This window comes from Panthera uncia, chromosome D2, assembly GCF_023721935.1.
Source record: "Panthera uncia isolate 11264 chromosome D2, Puncia_PCG_1.0, whole genome shotgun sequence".
Classification (NCBI taxonomy): domain Eukaryota; kingdom Metazoa; phylum Chordata; class Mammalia; order Carnivora; family Felidae; genus Panthera; species Panthera uncia.
The window spans coordinates 18,011,419-18,033,831 of record NC_064818.1 but is presented as its reverse complement, the minus strand read 5'-3'; the positions used below and the strand labels follow the sequence as shown (position 1 = coordinate 18,033,831).

Below are 22,413 nucleotides of genomic sequence, written 5' to 3'. Positions count from 1 at the left end.
TGAGTAATTAAGACACTTAGTTACTATAACATTAATACATTTGCCATGATATATGTATCTTTCTCCAGATAAAAGGTTATTATTTTATTATAATCCAGAACCCAGGATTATAGAAACTTTTAATATGCATAAGACATTCAAAATGCTTGATAAATAAAACGACTGTACTTTTCTACATTTTTTGAATTAAATGCTAAACACTTTTAAATTACTGGCAATACAGAGTTGGAATATGGAAACCACTTTCTCTTCCAGCCACACTCTGGTCTTTGATTTGCTGAAATCTTCACCGTGGTTTTGTACCTTGAGAATACTGTTCACATTGATCACCACTTCAGCCCATTCAACAGATTCCAAAGATGTTTCCTTTAAGACCTGCTCCTCATGCTCCAGTAAACACTCGCAAATGGTGTCTACCTGCGACACCTGAGGGAGTACAGAGAAGGCAACTACTTTTAACAAAAACCATGGCGGTGGGTAATAATCACAACTGCCCAGAATCTACTCAACGGGCTTTTCTCAGAAAGTCATATTCTTAGCTCATTACTCAGAATAAAACAGTTGATAGCAAAAAATACATTTAAAAAGAAGTAGGGAGAGAAAATACTGTGCAAGGGATCCTTGAGCAACACAGGTTTGAAATGCGTGGGTCTGCTTACATGTAGATGTTTTTCGATACCTTACAGTACTGTGAATTTATTTTCTCTTCTTCAGGATTTTTTAAAAAACATTTTGACTACATGGGGGCTCGGGCACCCTTAACCCTCACATTGTTCAAGGGTCAATTATATAATTTCTAACTGTTCTTTTCTAATTTTTGTCATTACTAACACACGGAGGTAACGGTGCAAAACTGTTCTTAAAGCACTGAAACCCTTGTTTCCAGTTTCAGCCCACAGTTAAACTTTCCCTACCTTACTACTTAATACACCAGAGTTTGCATAGCATTGGGCACTCAGAGAGAAGGAAAAACAGAAATCAGGTTTGCTGCCCTTAAGGATACAAACTAGTTGAAGGAGCAAGACCTATACACAAACCGTGGCCCAAACAGAATCACTGTCTTTTAAACCCTGTTCTGCCTTCTCAGATGTTAGTCAAAGGCACATTAACAGCCCTAGCAAGAGACTTCTGGCTCATTTCATTTAAAAGATTAAGGGTAAGAATTTTTTTATAGGGTGCAATATTGACTTATTTATTTAATTCATGTTTGTTTGCTTATTTATTTTGAGAGAGAGAGAGAGATCGAGCAAGCAGGACAGAGAGAGAATTCCAAGTAAGCTCTGCACTGCCAGGGCAGAGCCCGATGAGGAGCTTGAACTCACGAACTATGAGATCATGACCTGAGCCGAAATCAAGAGTCAGATGCTTAACTGACTAAGTCACCCAGGTGCCCCAAACTTAAGAATTTTTTTTAATACTGTTAACGTGAAAATGATAGGGAAAGCATATATGATATGATATATGATATGATATATGATATGATAGCAGAAAATTATTGTCAAAACATTTGCTCAACACCTTTATGATAGGAGTTACATACTCAGCGGTCTCAAATTCTGTTCATATGCTATCCTGAAAGTCTGACCCTTAAACAGTTACCTCTGCTTTAATGGAACCCTGGGATTCAGAACTACACCCAAAGGAAGCTTAAGGCCAGTAAACATCATAGTCTTAAACATTACCATTTCCCATATGGAGTGTTCTTTTGAAAAACCTATCACATTTTTGGTTTTGTCCTATGCTATTCCTAAGGTACTATTCCTGAATTATGTATCCAACTGATAATCATTTCTCATTTCCAAATCACTCCTTTTTTTTCCAGTTATCTGGAAAATATATACTGAATTAACTAGTATGCTTTCCACTTTGATCCGAATGCAGAAAAAAAGAACACGACTCTTAATTCTTTCAAATAATTTGTGAATTTTTTAAAAAAAACTTTGTTTTGCTGTATAAAATTAAGTATGAACAAAGACAAAAAAAAAAGACACAAAAGTTACAACAAACACTTTGATTGTGAAAGCAACCTATATGCCTTAAGGGTCCTATCTTTTTCCCTTCAAAACCCCAACATCCTCTCAAAGCTGAGGCCTTGCGAGGCTTACGACCCATTTCCGAATTTCCTTCCTCAAATGTATTAAAACCTACTAACTCTCCTTACAATACTCCAGTCCCTCCATTCCAAAAGCCGGATGGTTCTTATAGACTAGTTCGGGATCTCAGAATTACCTGAGGCCGTTGGCCCCAATCCATATACCCTCCTCTCCGCCACGCTACCCTCCACCATGTACTTCACGGACTTGGATCTTAAGAACACATTCTTCACTAGTCCCATCTCCTCAGAATTCCAAGACCTTTTCACCTCCACCTAGACTGACCCCAACACCCAACACTCCCAACAGTTAACTTGGACAGCTCTCCAGCAGGGTTTTAGGGATAGACCCCAACTCTTTGGACAAGCTCTGGCATCAGATCTAACCTCTCCCTCCCAAAAAGTACTTATTTCACAATGGCCAGCTGACCAGCATCTTCCTCTTTTCTCCCTCCAAAGTTTACAGCAGGTTTTTCTTTTCCTTTGAAAATAAATTGATTTTAACAGCAAGGTAGATAGTAGGATCCTAGCAGGTGCCTGAGAAGAGTTTAGTGAAGGGACGGTTGGCAGAGTAAGGGGATCTGCAGAGGAAGGGGCGGCACCCAGGGCTAGCGACAGGGAAGCCACCACTAAGCCCAGGTGTGAAGGGGCACTGGGAAGCAGCAGTTACCGGGAACGCGGAGAGCAGCCAGAGGGAAGCCGCAGTCTCTGACAGAAGGCACAGCAAACTGCAGTGGAAGCAGGGAGGGAATGAGGCTGGGGGGAGGGGGGCATGACAGAACAGAGAATAACAGTGCCTCACCTCTGTTAAAGGCAACAAGAAGCCACAGGGCAAAGGAACCCACTGGCGAAGGTGCCCTCTGAGGCAGAGTCAAGAGTGGATTTGGAGAGACAAAAGGAAAACACCCAGCAGACAGTAGGGAAGACTTCTTAGTCAAGTTTGCAAGCTCTAATTTGTAGGGAAAGTGACGAATAAATATGGAGTCCTGTTTAAAATTTCAATGAGATTTTTTTTTGGCCTCAAGCTTTTTCTCTGTTGGGGGCATGATCGGCCAAGGGCCCAGCTCTACAAAGCCACATTAAGGGCAAAATAACAACTCTTACTTCTCTAAAAAAGACGTCTGCGGGGGTCAGGTTGGATGGGATTTCGCAGTCCCTCTTATTTAAAGCAATCATTATTGCTGTGTTCACGAGCTCAGAGAGCCTCGAGTGGTAGTTCTTGAGAACGATGGCGGCTGATAACTTTTCGGCATGCTCACAGAGCAACAGGCGAGTTGCCATGGGCATCCCTCGAACTGCAAAAGTGCCAAGACGTCCAAATAAGCCAACCTGGTGAAAACACAAACACATGTTCTTAGAAAGCATTTACAGTAACGTACAAAGTAATGCAGTCTTATCTGCCCCAGGAGCACACTGGGTACAGAGCCACTGGCCTCATCTGCCCCCAAAAAAGTACCTCAGCTACCTCTCCTTTTTGCTGTTTTGAACACGAACACACACACACACACACACACACACACACACACACACACACCCTTCAGCCAGAGCTGTGAGCACCTATAAGAAAGGGCAGATGGTTCCTCTTCTGAGATTAGGGCCATTCCATCACTCCATCTTATTTCTTACTTACGGTTATGAAAATTGTAAAATTGCTCTTTTCTACATAACTTCCCTACATTCAAGATCCTCAGGAACTAGACACTCAGCAGTTTCCATCTTCAGCACCTGATTCCCAGAACCTTAAAGCCATGGGGAGGGTGGGAGAGTCTTTAATCCTGTGCACTATCTACCTCTGGTCTGCCTGATGCCTGTTTCAGGCGTTGCTAGGTTCCAGGACTTCTAAGCTTTCTCATTTGATGAAGCGTTACATCCCAACTAGGAAGCCAAGAGACATCTAAATACTGAATACTCTTCCACATTTTAAGTGTGATCTATTTCATTAACAAAGTGACTTGGTTTTTATATGCTGAGGTTTATTTTAAATAAAGTACAGAGAAAACAAAAATAAACAGTAACCCAAATCCCCAGGGAATTCCTATGGACAGACGTGATGAATGCACATGGTTAAGAAAAAAAAATTTTGGGGGGTGCCTGGGTGGCTCAGTCGGTTAAGCGTCCAACTTCGGTTCAGGTCATGATCTCACGGCTTGTGAGTTCGAGCCCCGTGTCGGGCTCTGTGCTGACAGCTCAGAGCCTGGAGCCTCTTCAGATTCTGTGTTTTTCTCTCTCTCTCTGCCCCTCCCCCGCTCACACTCTGCCTCTCAAAAATAAACATTAAAAAAAATTTTTGTTTTAAGAAAAGAAAAAAAATTAAGAAAAAAATTTTTTTTCTGAATTAGATTTATTACAACGAGCTCAAAAAAACAATGAGGAATCTACCTTTTGCTAAATGGTTTTCTGCAAATACCCCATGAGGTTAGTCTTCTTCTTTTTTTTTTTTTAAAGTATAAAGACAGCCCTGCAGTGTGTAAAAGGAAACCCAGGGCGGAAGGCTGCTTCCCACAAAATAGAATCATTTAGGAGCATCAGCAGTCAAGACAAGAAGAACAAGAGGTAATTACAGTGAAAAGCCAAAACAACTTGTGTCTTGGCAAGACTTGGTTTTGTAAACAAACTTGGTTTACAAGTGCATGTCAAGGGGTGCCTGGGTGGCTCAGTCAGTTAAGCATCGGACTTCAGTTCAGGTCATGATCTCGCCAATCCGGAGTTTGAGCCCCGCATCAGGCTCTGTGCTGAGAGCTCAGAGCCTGGAGCCTGTTTCAGATTCTATGCCTCTCTCTGTCCGCCCCTCCCCTGCTTGCACTCTGTCTCTGTCTCTCTCTCTCTCAAAAATAAACATTAAAAAAATTTTTTTAAAAACACAAAAACAAGCACATGTCAAGAACAAACACTCCAACATCAGCCAACTGAAAACAAAAGACAAAAGATGACATTCATGCATCTTTTTCCTTTTTCTCTGTGTAAAAATGCTCTTTCCTCCCTTTTTCTAAATGGGAGAAGATGGTTTCTACACTGGGAATGACCATGGAAATGCTGTGTGTCCAGGGTGCTGCCGGCACCTCTCACTGCCTGCCTCTGCGAGCAGAGAACCTGGGCAACGAGAGGACGAACATGACCTCTCTTGGCTGGAGAACCATTTCTTGCCACTTTGCTGCCAAATTCACTCATTAAACTGCTTAAAGAAAAGCCACACCCTGACTTCTGAGAACGTACAGCAATCATACATAAAGACACATCGACTAAGAGGACAGCGCCCAAGAACCCTTCCTTCAGAGAATACAACCAAAAGAGAGTGGGTGTGATAAACCAGGGCCATAAGGAAGGATAATACTGTAGGTTGGACCTCAAGGCTCTCAGGAACATTCTCTACCATCCCAAATGAATAGCAAAGTCAGGAAAGACGGCGTGAAGCTCTAACCCATGGAAGAGAACAATACAAAATATATAACAAAGGGTTCTCTTCCCAACACGCTCCTCCCCTTAAGGCTCAACTAACAGTGCAGGTGTGGGTCACCGCTCCGGAAATCTCTCCACCACACTGTCCACGGTGAACGCAGAGAGCCTGACTTGCACATGGTTAGGAAACTTAACAGCGTGGAGAGGTACAAGTCCCCCGCCCATTCCCTACTGGACCTGCAGTTGTCTCCTTCATATCTTTATATGCTTTTGTGGCATTTCTACTCTGGAAGACATTTTGGTTTCTGTAACACAAAGGAGTCACGTTATATATGTTGTTCAGCACCTGGTTTTGCTTTTTAGTTTTTTTTAAATGTTTATTTTTGAGAGACACACACAAGAGTACAAGTGGGGGAGGGGCAGACAGAGAGGGAGACACAGAATCTGAAGCAGGCTCCCGGCTCTGAGCTGTCGGTACAGAGCCCAATGTGGGGCTCGAACCTACGAATGGGGAGATCGTGACGTGAGCTGAAGTCGGACGCTTAACCAACCGAGCCACCCAGGGGCCCCTGTACCTTGTTTTGACAGCATCTTATTTTTCACAACACACTTAGATATTCATTTTTTTTCTTTTTACCCATTATTTTTAGTGACCGTGGAACAGGTCACTGAATCAATCTGTCTTAATTTATTCAACCTGTTCACCTGGCTATTTTAAAATAAGAGTTCCATTGTCCTTACTGATTTGAATTCCCTTCTTGGCTCCCTCACAAATACCGCAAATGTAGTTTTTACATGAGGGCGTTCTGCTCGTCTGCTTCTATTTGCCTCAGTGCGGCAGCACGGCCAGTGAAGTGGTAACGACACAGTAACGTCACTCAAGCCACACAGCAAAGAGGAGCACATTAACTCCCCGCTTCCAAGGTTCTCTGCACTATGTGTGAGGATATATGCTTCCCTCAACACCGGAAACCCAGAGGCAAAGATACTGTCCCGAGGCCCGGATACTAATTCTCCTCCACTTTGGGATGAGATATGGCCTTGTTGGTGTTGAATCTGGCCCGAGGAGGAGAGCCTTATGTTCAGAATTACTTCCTTAGATACAAGTATCTGGTTACACGTTTTTCCTGATTATTCATATAAATTAATAATAAGCGTTAACAAGGTAATGCAAGTATAAACACATAGCCGGAATGGGATTTTTAGATCCAGCTAGACACTACCTTGCAATGCACACTGCTTCCAAGAGCGCAGTGACTCCAGCAGGAGTCTGAAGCCCAGGGAGGCTGTGCCAAAAGAGGCGGTAACTGCTCCTGCCCCCTGGCTCCCTCCCCCTCTGATCAGTCAGTGTGTCCTCGGTGTGGCGTGTTAAGGCATGAACTCCTTCCATCCCAGTATGACACCTTCCTGCCACGTGACCGCCACTCCTCCCGTCAAGAGGTATAATCCACTTCTCAATCCTTTTCATCTGGGCTGGCCTGGTGACTTGCTTTGACCAATGTCACTTTGGTGGAAGTAACACGATGTGACATCTAAGGTAAGACCTGAGCAAGACCACAGCTTCTAAGTTCATCCCCGGTGAGTGCTGCCCCGAGACCACAGGAAGCCAGTCCAGGCGAAAGGAGGACTGGAGACTAAGTGGAGAAGAACCAAGTGGCCCAACTGATGGCCAATTGTCCGTCAGGCGAGAGAAGCCTGGGGACCTTCCAGCCCAGCCTACCCTAAATGCAGTTCAAGGCGTGGTACCGGCCAAAATCAACAGAAATGTCGCCCAGGTACCCTAAAGAACTGCTTTAATTCTTTAATCTTTTGAGGATTTGGGGGTGGTTTGTTAGGTACTAATAGTTAACTAATAGTTAATTAGTACACTTGACTAAACAATTATATCAGAAGAAAATGTTGTATTTTCCCCATTAATCTGCAGTCCACCTAAACCCCTAAAAAAAAAAAGAGAGACAGAGAGACAGAGAGAGAGAGCGACTTAAATGGAGTTCTCTTGCCAAGACAATAAAAGTAGTCAGGAGCCAAACCATGCATTATAATGAAGCAGAATGTGGAATTAAGAACAATCAAGCTATTTCTGGAATCATAAGAGAGCCACTCTCCACCAAATGGTGATTTAAATTTAAGTTAATTAAAATTAAATTAAAGACAAATGTAGTTCCTCAGCTGTATCAGTCATATTTCAAGTGCTCTGCAGCTGCCTGTGACTAGTGACTACCGAAGACCACAGATACAGAACATTCCCGTAACCACAGGAAGTTCTACTGAGACAGCATCAGAATCTCTTTAATGTCAAGGCATTACTGATTTTGGAAAAAGTAAGCAAAAGTGGGACTGAATTTCTTCATGTGGATATACAATATGCGTGGAAGCCACTACTGATCAACAAAGCAGAGGTGGATGATTCTCCGTAACAATTCTGTCTAGCAGCAAATTTTAATATTCTAATTTTAGACCCAATATAAACGGGAATACTCCTGAAAGAAAACACTTTAAACAGGGAATTGATTCTAATGGCACTTCAAAATTAAAAGCCCATGTATCAAAATCTGTCATCACCTTAATATGGTTCACTCTTTTTAATAATACAAAGTCAATTCGTGAAAACCTAAGTTTACATTAAAGCACACAATAGATCTGAATGAAAAGCGGGACATCACAGAAAGTGATGAGAAAAACTGAAACATTTCTGCTGAAAGACACTATTTTTCTTCTTTTCACCCTGTTTTCAATGCACTATTTATACTTGAATACCTCGCCCCCGTCACCCCCCCAGCCCTGGAATTACTTACTTTTAAGTCAGCAAAGAAAATGAGAACACTGGTCATGTCCCCACCCAATGAAACATCTCACAATAAGCAAGGATCTCCCATTGCCTTAGAGCTGACAAAAGACACAGGGTCCTGGCCATCCCTGTTCACAGCGACTAGATGCTTACTTGGTGAATAAAGTCCATAAGGAAAGAATGGGCTTTCATTTTGTCTTCTAGCTGGTGAAGAATAATCAGCGACGTATTGCTAAACCCAGGTGCTTCTGTTGAAACACAGTAACAAAATTTAAACACATAATATACTGGGTTTACAATAACTACTGCTATTAAAATAAAATCTATACAAAATAAACTTATACAAAATCTATACAAAAAAATCTATACAAAATAAAACCAAAAAAAATCTATACAAAAGGAAACCACCAACCTTTCAATGCAATTATTTATAACATTACCCAAGAATTTAAAAAATTTAGAGGGAAATTTTGGGAGTTTGATACATTTCATAGTGTATTTATTCAAAACACAAAAACATTAAGCTAACAATAGCTTAATCATTTATATCATTCTAAGCTCGACAGATCAAAATAAAGTCAAAGAAAAAAGGTAAGCACTGACGTTTCCTTCCTAAACCTCTAATAAGGCTTAGCAAACTTGCTAAGTAAGAAATAAGGGAGAGAAATGGAGGTTTGAGACAGTTTGCTGGGACGCGGCAGTAGAAGTCTAAGAGGGACAGTCCCCCAGGGCAGGGAGGAAAATCCTGGGCCGAATGTCAAGACAGGCCCACTTCTATACACTGAGATTTGCTCAATGCAGCTCTTAGGAAAATGTATACCTTCTATTAGGCAAATACAGTGATTATGCCAGAATTATCATTTAATTTGGGGGCTAACAAGCAGGTGTCAAAGGGGCACCTGCGTGGCTCAGTCGGTTAAGTGTCCAACTTCAGGTCAGGTCACGATCTGGCAGTTCGTGAGTCTGAGCCCCGCATCAGGCTCTGCACTGACAGAGTGAAGCCTGCTCGGAATTCTCTCTCTGCCCCGTCCTGCTTGTGCACGCTCTTTCAAAATAAATGAATAAACTTTAAAAAATATATACATGTATAAAAAATATATATGATACAAAATATACATATACATGTGTATATATATACACATATGTACATATATATATACACATATACACACACACACAGATGCCAAATGCTTACCTCTGCTACCAATTTTTTAGAAATAAAATGTGAGAGGAAGCTAAGTAGGGCTAATCTGCTTCAGGTAGAACAAGCAAGATTTGCTCTGATATTCCTTCAGTTTTTATTAGGCAGATCTGTTCTGAGCCCTTTCCAAAATCTACTATAAGGTAAATTACAACCTTTTAAAACATAATAAATTAATAACTTTTAAAAACTAAAAAAGACATGCTTCAAGAGATGCTTAAAAAAGGAACCAGAATATTCTCAAAACAGATCACTCATAATATGAAAAGAAGTTGTCACCCTCAGGGACAGACTCAGCCCATCGTGGGTCTGAGGCCGGGTAGTCATCCACCAGGTCCACGCTGATTTGGGTAACAGCTCTGTCTAGTTCACAGTCGGAATCCAAGTCAGAGTGGGAGGAAAAGAGCTCATCAACCATCATTTGAGCATGACTCAGATCTTTTCTGAAATAAAATGGGAACATAGAAGTATTAAAGGAGGCAAACATTTTCCAAAATTCACCACATAAACATTAATTGGGAAACTCCCGTATTTTAGCCCAAAGTTAATAACATTATTAAAACATTAAAACAACATTATTAAAAGTTAACAACATTTGTTTAAAAGGGACACGAGGGGCGCCTGGCTGGCTCTGTCGGTTATATGTCTGACTCTTGATTTTGGCTCAGGTCATGGCCTCATGGGTCGTGAGTTTGAGCCCCACGTCTGGCTCTGCCCTGGCAGTGCAGAGCCTGCTTGAGATTCTCTGTCTCCCTCTCTCTCTCCTCCTCCCCGCTTGCTATCTCTTTCTCTCTCTAAATAAACATTAAAAACATAGAGACACCTATTATGCATTTATTAGTTCAACAAATATATGTTGAGTACTTACAACACACCAGGGACTGGAGGCAGAAGGACAAGACACTGAGAACACACTCCAAGGCTTCACAGAGGATACGGTGTCGCAAGGAGCCGGAGAGTTAAACAAGCAGTCACACGTACCCCGTGACAAAGAAAGGGGAGCGCTACAGAACACACCGAAGGGAAACCAAAACCGTCCAAGGGGCAGGGAAAACCTCCCGGAGGAAGGCATGGATAAGCAGAGGCCTGTAGCCAAGGAAGAAGAGCAGCGAGGCCGAGGGACTATGAGGAAGGGCACACGGGGGCAAAGAGAGCACACCTCACCCCCATGAGCAGGAATATCTGCATCTTAGGAAAGAACTGAGGCCACGGGGAGGAGGAGAACACCCAGAGGGGAGAGCCTGCTAGATGATGAGGGGGCACATGAGCAGAGACATGACCAGCCAGAGACCCCAAAATGTGGGCAAGTCTAGCCTGGGTGGCTGGCAGCTGATCACAGACAGCGAGTCCACATGAGCCCAACCCCTGAACAGCCAGACTGCAGAATCATGAGCTATGTTAAATAAGCTGCTAAGTTCTCGGGTGATTTTGTACAGAACAAAACCCAATGAATAGGCCAAGTCTCACTTCTTTATAACATCGCTAAACCTCTGTATGCAACTTATTTGCCTTCACAGTATACATAAAACATGTTTGCAAGAGGTCTTCCATGATCACCATTTTTTAAAAAATTTTTTTCTAAATATTTATTTAGTTTTGAGAGTGAGAGAGACAGAGCATGAGCAGGGGAGGGGCAGAGAGAGAGGGAGACACAGAACCCGAAGCACGCTCCAGGCTCTGAGCTGTCAGAACAGAGCCCGACGTGGGGCTCCAACTCACAAACCGCGAGATCATGACCTGAGCTGAAGTCACTCAACCGACTAAGCCACCCAGGCGCCCCCCCCACGATCACCATTTTTAACAGCACGTTGTTATCCATTAAGCGGAGAGGGTATGTCACACCACGTTTTTTCCTAGACCAGCTGGAAGCCTCTTGTGCCTACCAAGTGCACGGTAAGTTTGGTAAAGCACCGAAGCTCAGAAAAACATCCGCTCCTTGGTGGCAGCATTCTTCCAACTTGCTCACCAGTCAACAAATAAGGAACGCACGTCAGTAAAATGTGTGCTCAGACATCAACTAAGCCATAATTTAAAAAACTTTTCATACCTGCAGTATTGCAGAAAAGCAGCTTTTAACACTTTAGTTTTATCTTCCTGGGCTATGGTTTCATTCTTTGTAGAAGCCTCAAAAACCATACTCTGTCAAATAAAAAACTGTAATTTAGAGGTGAAGGTATCAGAATATTCTAAATTACTGGAATTTAGAATAGAAACTGGACCCACCTATGACAGCAACAACACAGATGCACAAACTGTTTACCATACACTTTATACCAGTGGTTTATATACTTAAGACATTGAAACAAGATAAAATGGGCCAAATGGTCAACAAAAACCTTATCAAAATGGTATATATAACCAAAGCAGTCTTGGAAAAGAAAAAATTGGAAGTATCACAATCCTAGTTATCAAGTTATGCTACAAAGCTGTAGTAATCAGGGGCGCCTGGGTGGCTCAGTCAGTTGAGTGTCCGACTTTAGCTCAGGCCACGATCTCACAGTTCGTGGCTTCGAGCCCTGCATCGGGCTCTGTGCTAACAGCTCGAAGCCTGGAGCCTGGAGCCTGCTTCAGATTCTGTGTCCCCCCCACCCCTCTCTCTCTGCCCCTCCCCTGCTCACACTTTGTCTCTCTCTCTCTCAAAAATAAACATTTAAAAAAAATTACAAAGCTGTAGTAATCAAAACAGTATGGTACTGGCACAAAAACAGGCACACAGATCTATGGAACAGAATAGACAGCCCAGAAGTAAATGCACAATTATATGATCAATTTATCTTTGACAAAGGAGGCAAGAATATGCATGGGAAAAAGCCTCTCTAACAAATGGTGATGGGAAAACTGGACAGCTACATGCAAAAGAATGAAACTGGACTACTTTCTTATACTAAACACAAAAAGAAACTCAAAATTTGATTAAGGACCTAAACGTGAGACCTGAAACAATAAAAATCCTAGAAGAGAGCACAGGCAGTAATTTCTCTGACATCCACATTTCTCTAGATATGTACGCTGAGGCCAAGGTAACAAAAGCAAAAATAAACTATTGGGACTAACTCAAAAAGCTTCTGCACAACAAATGAAACAATAAAACTAAAAGACAACCTACTAAATGGAAGACATTTGCAAATGACGTATCTGACAAAGGGTTACTATTCACAATATATAAAGAACTGATATAACATCCAAAACCAAACAACTCAATTAAAAAATGAGCAGAAGACATGAACAGACATTTCTTCAAAGACACACAGATGGCCAACAGACGCATGAAAAGATGCTCAACATCACTCATCATCAGAGAAATACTAATCAAAACCACACTGAGATATAACCTCACACCTGTCAGAATGGCTAAAATCAAAAACAAGAAACGACAAGTGTTGGCAAGGATGTGGACAAAAAAGGGACCCCCGTGCCCTGTTGGTAGGGATGCAAACTGGTGCAGCCACTGTACAAAATAGTATGGAGATTCCTCAAAAAGTTAAAAGTACAACTACCCTGGAGTGCCTGGCTGGCTCAGTTAAGTGTCTGACTCTCAATTTCGGCTCAGTCATGATCTCACGGTTCGTGGGATGGAGCCCTGAGTCTGGCTCTGCACTGGGTGTGGAGCCTGCTGAAGATCTGCCTCTCCTGCTGCCCCTCTCCCACTCACACGCACACTTGGAGATCTACCCTTCAATCCAGCAATCACACTACTGGATATTTACCAAAAGAATACAAAACACTAATTCAAAAACGTATATGAACTCCTATGTTTAGTTCAGCATTACTTAAAAGAGCCAAATTATGGGAGCAGCCCAAGTGTCCATCCACAGATGAATGGATAAAGAAGATGTATACACACACACACACACACACACACACACACACACACACAGGGATATTACTCAGCCATAAAAATGAATGAATATTTGCAATTTACAACAACATGGATGGATCTAGGAAGTATAATGCTAAATGAAGTCAGTCAGAGAAAAACAAATACCATATGATTTCACTCACGTGGAGGAAACAAAACAAACGAACAAAGAAAAAAAAGAGACAAAGTGAAAAATAGACTCAAACTGGTGGTAACCAGAGGAGAGGTGAGTGGGGGGATGGGTAAAACAGGTGAAGAGGATTAAGAGCACATTTATCATAATGAGCACTGAGTAATGTATAGAATTACTGAATCACTACATTGTATACCTGGAACTAATGTAACACTTTATGTTAACTATCCTGGAATAAAAATAAAAATAAAGAATATGAATCGACTCATACAATTTTTTTTTTTAAAAAGATATATATAACTCAGGGACTATATTGTGAGTAAAACTATCTGGGGGTTTCATCATAAGCCACACAACCTTTCATAGGTTTGCTCTTACACAGTTCACCACAATGTATATTACTAACAATAACGGTTGATTTCAGGCTTAAACAGGGATTTAGAAAAATTTTAAAGAAGTAGAATGCTCTAAGATAGCTTCAGAACATAAGGCAGTATTACAAAACCACAAGGCTACAAAAGAATAAAAGTAAAAAAATTGTTACTTCCCGTTGAAACTACCAAGTCATTCCAATTTCGAATTACAGAAATAGTCTATATATTTCACATTCTATTCAAATGGAAATTGCCCCACATGATATTAATTTAGTCTTCTGTAAAAGAATGATACAAATCTACAGATCAGGGTATTCCGTGTTTCAAGACAGAAAAAAAACTGATGATTTGTATCCCACTCTCCCTTTCAATATAATCCCACAATAGCAGGAAGCACAACCACCCAAACATCTGTGATTCCAACTACAACGCATGGCGATGGAAAAACCAGAAGGAAAGGCAGATGACAGAGCAGAGAGGACACAAAGCAAATCGGTGTGGGTGGTGCCGGGACAGATCCTGGTGGGGATCTGTGGACAATGAAAAGAAAAATTCCAAGGTGATCATAGACATAGAATTTCTAGAGATTTGACTATGGGGAAAACCATACTGAAAGGCACTTAAACCGCTGCTGGAGGCTGTTAGAAGATGGGCCAGATACTAAAGAATGAAAGCAAATACAAAATTAGTCCATTAAAAACTCCAAGAATCACATAAAATTGAATAACGAAGGAAATGTAACAGTACATTACTTGACTCAGTGAACCATAAATATTCACATTGTCATTAAAGGAAAAAAATTTATACTGGGACAATATAGGCAGAGGAAGGAGTGTAAGTTACCCTAAATCCTTACCTTCCGTAATAGGAAATCAAGAGGTGTCTAAAACCGGTAAATTAAGAGATAGCAACATACGATGTTACTTAGAAATATGGAAAAAAACACCAGAAGACACGGCTCAAAGACCTAAAGGGAGTTGCTTCTGGAAAGGAGGACAGAGGAGATGAGGGAGATAAAAGAATTATGTTTCATCACAACTCTTTTAAGCTGTTCAACTAAAACATTTGTGGGAAATACCCAGGGGCACCTGGGTGACTCAGTCGGTTAAGCGTCTGACTTCGGCTCAGGTCATGATCTCGTGGTTCATGAGTTTGAGCCCCGCGTCTGGCTCTGTGCTGACAGCTCAGAGCCTGGAGCCTGCTTCGGATTCTGTCTCTCCCTCTCTCTCTGCCCCTTCCCTGCTCACGCTCTCTCAAAAATAAACATTAAAAAATTTTTTTAAAAGGAATACTCTAATAAAAACTAAAGAGTCTTATAGAACTGCATTACCTCATTGCTGGGTCCAGCAACTGAAGATGCTAGGGATTCTTCAAGGTCTTCTGCTAATATAGATGCATTTTCCCTTGATGTAATAGACACCAACCCACTGTTTCTAGAAAAAAGAATGGGAAGACCACCACAGGAACCAGCTCCTAAAATACTATCTCCTAAAAGAAAGAAAAATATACAAAAATACGTAACAAAACAAAAAAAATGTTTTCTAAAATCTACCACTCTAGGGGCACCTGGATGGCTCAGTCGAGTATCTGACTCTTATTTTCAGCTCAGGTCATGATCCCAGGGGTGTGGGATTGAGCCCTGACAGCGCAGAGCCTGCTTGAGATTCACTCTCCCTCTGCCCCTCCCCTGCACACACACTCTCTCTCTAAAAAAATAAAATACAAATATAATCTACCACCTTAAGCAAAAAAAAAATTTTGCTACAATAAAAACATTTTTTTCCTTTACAATATTCCTACTCAGAACTCAGCTTTTTAAAAACTTCATTTGAGAGAGCGAGCGAATGAGCAGGGGGAAAGGGCAGAGGGAGAGAGAGAATCCCAGACGGGCTCCACACCCAGTGTGGAGCCTGATGTAGGGCTCGATCCCACAACTGAGAGATCATGACCTGAGCCAATATCAAGAGTCAGATGCTCAACTGACTGAGCCACCTAGGTGCCCTGTATTTTTACTTACTAAGTAAGCCAAAGGGGAGGGAAAAAAAAGTCTACGCTTGCTCAATGCCTTAATAACAATCTCCCAACCCAAAGTCAAGGCTCTTGTGTTTAAACTAGAAAATCTATGTTCCATCTTACTGCCCAACTTGGATTTTGCACTATGTCCAATCTCTTTAGATTAAAATTTCTAATTAGACCTACTTGGCTGTTTTTTTTTTTTTCCACTCTTGCCTGGCTCCCCTCGCCCCCATTCCAGTCCCCCCGCATGAGTCCAGCACCTGGGATTCTTCTTATCCAGAGATCTGGACAAACTTCCTTAAAGAACAGCAACTCAGGATAAATTACTTCTCTTACCATTGGTTCTTTCCTTCCTGGCTTCTTCTGGAGAAAATGTTACTATTTTTTGCCCAAAACAGTTTGGGAATTTACTACCCTTTTGGTTTTTCTGTAGGGTTAGGACTTCAGCTACCACTGGTATCGTACACAATGAATGTCTCAATAACACCTGGAGGTATCATGCTTAAAATAACACTTATGGAAAGACAATAAAAACTGCTAGGAATGACTAATGAGTCGTTAATCATCCTTTCTAAAGCTGATACTATACCTTGTGTATTAAAGACAATTTTCTCCCGAGGAAGAGAAAACTTCCCAGTTCCAGTGGAGCACACATAGACGGCACTCTCAGTATACAGATAAGCAGTCTGGTTTGAAAAGTTTGGGACCATCAGCCGACACATAATCAAGTCTTCAGACTGGAAATTAAAGATTATATTTAATGAGAATTAAATATAATATAAATTAATGAGAGAGAGAGAGAGAGAGAGACAGCATGAGCGGGGGAGGGGCAGAGAGAGAGGGAGACACAGAATCCGAAGCAGGCTCCAGGCCCTGAGCTGTCAGCACAGAGCCTGACGTGGGGCTCAAAGTCATGAACCTGAGCCGAAGTTGGATGCTCAACCACCAGAGCCACCCCTGTTAAGGCATCATTATTTTTTTTTTTTCATTTTCTTATTTTTTTTTCAATATATGAAATTTATTGTCAAATTGGTTTCCATACAACACCCAGTGCTCATCCCAAAAGGTGCCCTCCTCAATACCCATCAACCACCCTCCCCTCCCCCCCACCCCCCATCAACCCTCAGTTTGTTCTCAGTTTTTAAGAGTCTCTTATACTTTGGCTCTCTCCCACTCTAACCTCTTTTTTTTTTTTTTTTCCTTCCCCTCCCCCATGGGTTTCTGTTAAGTTTCTCAGGATCCACATAAGAGTGAAACCATATGGTATCTGTCTTTCTCTGTATGGCTTATTTCACTTAACATCACACTCTCCAGTTCCATCCATGTTGCTACAAAGGGCCATATTTCATTCTTTCTCATTGCCACGTAGTACTCCATTGTGCATATAAACCACAATTTCTTTATCCATTCATCAGTTGATGGACATTTAGGCTCTTTCCATCATTTGGCTATTGTTGAGAGTGCTGCTATAAACATTGGGGTACAAGTGCCCCTGTGCCTCAGTACTCCTGTATCCCTTGGGTAAAATCCTAAGAGTGCTACTGCTGGGTCATAGGGTAGGTCTATTTTTAATTTTCTGAGGAACCTCCACACTGTTTTCCAGAGCGGCTGCACCAATTTGCATTCCCACCAACAGGGCAAGAGGGTTCCCGTTTCTCCACATCCTCTCCAGCATCTATAGTCTCCTGATTTAAGACACCATTATTAAACAATACTTACAATATTAAACAACTGCTTCCTGTCAGCTGCTTCCACTCTCATTTAGCTAAGGTTGCACAAAGGAACAAATCTAAGATGGCAAACAAAATGCAATGCCTAAACACTGGCTATTTAAAAATATTTCCAAGCCCCACAGATCAATCTCCTAAAAAGATTTGACCCTGCAATGGTTAAGACAACTCGTATGAGTTGAGTTACTTATGAGTATGTTACTGTCATCTGTAATTTACGATAGAAATCTTACCTGAAAAGGTGGATTATACTGAGTGACTTCTACAGTTACTACATCAGACATTTGGTGGCCATTATCTTCTACTGTTATCAGAGAGTAATAGATGAGACATGGATTGTCCGCTGGGTGCCATGCAGCTGCCAAAATCAGGAGCCCATCACTAATCAATGAGAAAGAAAGATCTATAGCTCTTTGGAAAACAGCTTGTCTTCTCATATAGTTAAATATACACTGACCATATGACCTAGCAATCCCACTCCTAGATATTTACCCAAGACAAACAGAAACTTAAGTTCACACAAAAACCTGTGTGCCAATAGGTAGAGTAGCTTTATTCGTAACTGCCTAAAACTGGAAGCTCAAGATCCTTCAGCTGCTGAACTGATGAGCCCTGGTAATTCTACACAGTGTGCCACTACTCAGCAGTAAAAAGGAAGAAACTACTGAATGAATGTCAAATGCATTATGCCAGTCTCAAAAGGCTCGAATACTATATAATCCCACTTATATGGCATTCTGAAAAGGTAAAACTCCAGGGACTGAAAACACATCAATAGTTGCCAGGGGCTGAAAGAAGAGGAGGGGTTGATTACAAAGGGGCACGAAGGAATTCTTGGGGTGACGGAACTATTCCTCTTCTTGACTGTATCCCAAATGAGTGTGCATTTGTCAAAACTCATTGAATTATACACTAAAATGGATGAATTTTACTGTATATAAAATAAGCTCAATAAATCTGACTTAAAAAAACATCAAATTGGGGCATCTGGGTGGGTCAGTCAGTTAAGCGTCTGACTTCAGCTCAGGTCATGATCTCACGGTCTTTGAGTTCGAGCCCCGTGTTGGGCTCTGTGCTGACCGCTCAGAGCCTGGAGCCTGCTTCGGATTCTGTGTCTCCCTCTCTTTCTGCCCCTCCCCCGCTTACGCTGTCTCTCTCTCTCTCTCCCTCTCTCAAAAATAAACATTACAAAAAAATTTAAAAAAAAAATCAAATCATCAAATTCAGGGGTTGGCAAAGCATAACCCTCAAGCCGCACTGTGCCCAAGTGAGTTTTTATAAATGAAGTTTTACCGGAATACAGCCACGTCCACCTACTTCTATACTGTCCATGGATGCTTTTGTGCTATCACTGATTGAGTACAATAATTGCAGTGAAGGCCACAATGGCCCCCAAAGCCTGAAACAGCCAGTCTGGGGCCGTTCACAGAAAAGGTTGCCAAACCCTGGACTAATCTGTTCTTTGAAGTTTACTTTGGTCCAGAAGAACATTTTGTTTTTAATTGTAATAGTCAGTTACAGAAATCTCCATGTGAAGACAAACCTTTTTCTCTCTTAAAGCTTCTATGTTCCTCTCAAGTCTATCAAAATTGTTGCCCTCAAAAAGAATTAAATGGTCTCTACCCTTAACCCCTCCGGAACTTTCAGTAGTGTTAATTATTAGCCACTTCCATTCAAGTCTCAGAAACATTAACAGGGCGGTAAGCGCCCTCTACTGACAACTAAAAACAAGAAATGGGGGGTGGGGAACCAAACAAAAAAACCAAGAAAGTGGCAGCCAGGGACTCAGTGACACACCACTCCAAACCAAGCAGTCCTAACGTGGCTCTGACTCCTTTTCCACTGTTTTCTTCACCCAATTCCTGAACCTTTATCACTTCTACTTGGACTCTTGAAAGAAATTTAAAAATATCGGTCCAAATTTGTAACATACGGGCAAGGACCTGAAGAGCTAATACAGGACATGGAAGAATGTTACGCATAAAAAGGAACTAATGGATTAACGACCTAAATGTGAGACCTGAAATCATAAAACTCCTAAAAGAAAACACAGGCAGTAATCTCTGGGGCAGCAGCTTTAGCAACATATTTATGAGTATGCCTCTTCAGGGAAGGGAAACAAAAGCAAAATAAAGTTATTGGGGCTACAACAAAATAAAAAGCTTTTGCATGAGAAAAGAAACAATCAACAAAACAAAAAGGCAACTCACTGAATGGAATTTTGCAAATAATGTATCTGATAAACGGTCAGTATCTAAAATATGTGAAGACATACAACTCAACACCAAAAAACCCAAAAACCCAATTTAAAAATGGGCAGAGGGCCTGAATAGACATTTTTTTTAATGTTTATTATTTATTTTTGAGGAAGACACGGTGTGGGAGGGAGAGAGGCAGACAGAGAGGGAGACACAGAATCCGAAGCAGGCTCTAGGCTCCAAGCTTTCAGCACAGAGCCCAACACAGGTTCGAACCCACGAACCATGAGATCATGACGTGAGCCAAAGATGGATACTTAACCAACTGAGCCACCCAAGTGTCCCTGAATAGACATTTTTCTAAAGAAGACACACAGATGGCCAACAGCCATATAAAAAGATGCTCAACATTAGTAATCATCAGGGAAATGCATATCAAAACCACAATGAGATAATACCTTACACCTATTAGAATGGCTAAAATCAAAAAGACAAGCATTAACAAGTGTTGGTGAGGATGTGGAGAAAAAGGAGACCTCATACTCTGTTGGTGGTAATGCAAACCTGGTGCAGCCACTATGGAAAATAGTATAGAAGTTTCCTGAAAAATTAAAAATTGAAATACTATATGATCCAATAATTCCACTATTGGGTATTTATCCAAACAAAATGAAACCCTAATTCAAAAAGATATATGCACCCCTATGTTTACTTTATTTTGAGACAGAGAGAGAGAGAGAGAGAGAGAGAGCAAGCAGGGGAGGGGCAGAGAGAAAGGAGGACAAAGGATCTGAAGCGGGCTCTGTGCTGACAGCAGCGAGCCCGATGTGGGGCTCGAACCCACGAACCGTGAGATCACGACCTAAGCCAAAGTCAGATGCTTAACTGACTGAGCCACCTAGGCACCCCACCCCTATGTTTAATTCAGCATTGTTTACAACAGCTGAGATATGGAATCAACCCCAGTGTCCATTAACAAATGAATGGATAAAGACGACGGAATATTACCCAGCCATAAAAAAGAATGAGATCCTGCCATCTGTGACAACATGAATGGAACTAGAGGGTATTATGCTAAGTGAAATAAGTCAGACACAGAAAGACAAATACCATACAATTTCACTTACATGTGGAAACTTAAAAACAAAACAAATGAACAAAAACAAAAGAAGACTCCCCAGAAGGGAGGGGGGTGAGGGAATGGGTGAAATAAAGCGGGCTAAGAAGTACAAACTTTCAGTTATACAATAAACAAGTCACAGAGATGAAAAGTATTGCCAAAACACAACACAAAAAAGGAACCGAGCGAGCTCCTGGAGAATGCAGTCTTAAAAATACCAAGGACGGAGGTACAGTTGGTTACACCGATGATAAGACTCTACGTTGAAGTTACTTTAAAGACTGCCTCAGGGGGCCTCAGTGGCTCAGTCAGTTAAGTGTCGAACTCTTGGTTTCTGCTCATGTCATGATCTCACAGTTCGTGAGTTCGAGCCCCGTGTTGGGCTCTGCACTGACAGTGTGGAACCTGCTTGGGATTCTCTCTCTCTCCCTCTCTCTCCACCTCTCCTTCTCTCTAAAAATTAACATTAAAAAAATAAATAAATAAAAATAAAATAAAGACTACATCACTGGGTGATAAGGAGCGCCGAGTCATGGAGACACATCTAACAGAACTCCTTAGAGAGTGGTGCTAGGCCAGGTTTGACATCTTTAGAAAAACATTGTCACATTCTAAAAACCATGAAGCTGTTTTAGGTAGTAGAGATGACAGAACAATAGATAATGAAAATTTTGCAAACCAGCAAAAATTTAACAAATTTTTATGTGAGTACATACATAATACATTTATGATTTAAAAAATCCAACTTCATATCTAGAATGAAGCTATCTGAGGGGCGCCTGGGTGGCTCAGTCAGTTAAGCGTCGTCTGACTTTGGCTGAAATCATGATCTTGTGGTTCGGTTCATGAGTTTGAGCCCCACGTTGGGCTCTGGGCTGACAGCTCAGGGCCTGGAGCCTGCTTTGATTCTTTGTCTCCCTCTCTCTGCTACTCTCCCACTCGCACTCTGTCTCTCTCTCTCTCTCAAAGATAAACATTAAAAAAAAAATTAAAATGAATGGAATGGAATGGAATGGAATGGAATGGAATGGAATGAAATGATCTGAGGGGAGCCTAGGTGGCTCAATCAGTTAAGGGTCCGACTTCGGCTCAGGTCATGATCTCATGGTTTGTGAGTTCAAGCCCCGCATCGGGCTCTGTGCTGACAGCTCAGAGCCTGAAGCCTGTTTCAGATTCTGTGTCTCCCTCTCTCTCTGCCCCTCCCCGACTTGTGCCTCTCTCTCAAAAATAAATTAGCTTAAAAAATATAAAATAAAATAAAATAAAATAAAATAAAATAAAATAAAATAAAAAATAAAATAAAATAAAATAAAATAAAAATAAAATGAATCCGAGTTTTGTCAGTAATAATCTAGTAAAAGAACTTATAAGCCTGCTCACTGAAAATATAAGCCTTGGTTGTAAACCTGGCCAAAACGAACAACAGATCAAGGAGCATCCATAAGCACTGGGAAGGCAAACACTATTCTTTTTCTTTTTCTTTTTTTTTTTTTTTTAAGTTTTTTT

The 22,413-nt window shown here is 41.4% G+C and overlaps 1 protein-coding gene across 2 annotated transcripts in view; it reads right to left on the bottom strand.

Moving 5' to 3' along the window:
* The window catches only part of NUP133 (nucleoporin 133), a 58,009-nt gene that overhangs the window by 22,123 nt on the left and 13,473 nt on the right, over positions 1-22,413 (bottom strand). For both annotated transcript variants that reach the window (XM_049645065.1, XM_049645066.1), the window contains exons 9-16: positions 17,823-17,970; positions 16,449-16,596; positions 15,174-15,331; positions 11,525-11,616; positions 9,757-9,920; positions 8,430-8,524; positions 3,197-3,421; positions 304-426 (exon numbers count right to left, since the gene is read on the bottom strand). In XM_049645065.1, the coding sequence (XP_049501022.1) occupies positions 304-426; positions 3,197-3,421; positions 8,430-8,524; positions 9,757-9,920; positions 11,525-11,616; positions 15,174-15,331; positions 16,449-16,596; positions 17,823-17,970 (1,153 nt within the window). The remainder of the gene's footprint in view (positions 1-303; positions 427-3,196; positions 3,422-8,429; positions 8,525-9,756; positions 9,921-11,524; positions 11,617-15,173; positions 15,332-16,448; positions 16,597-17,822; positions 17,971-22,413) is intronic.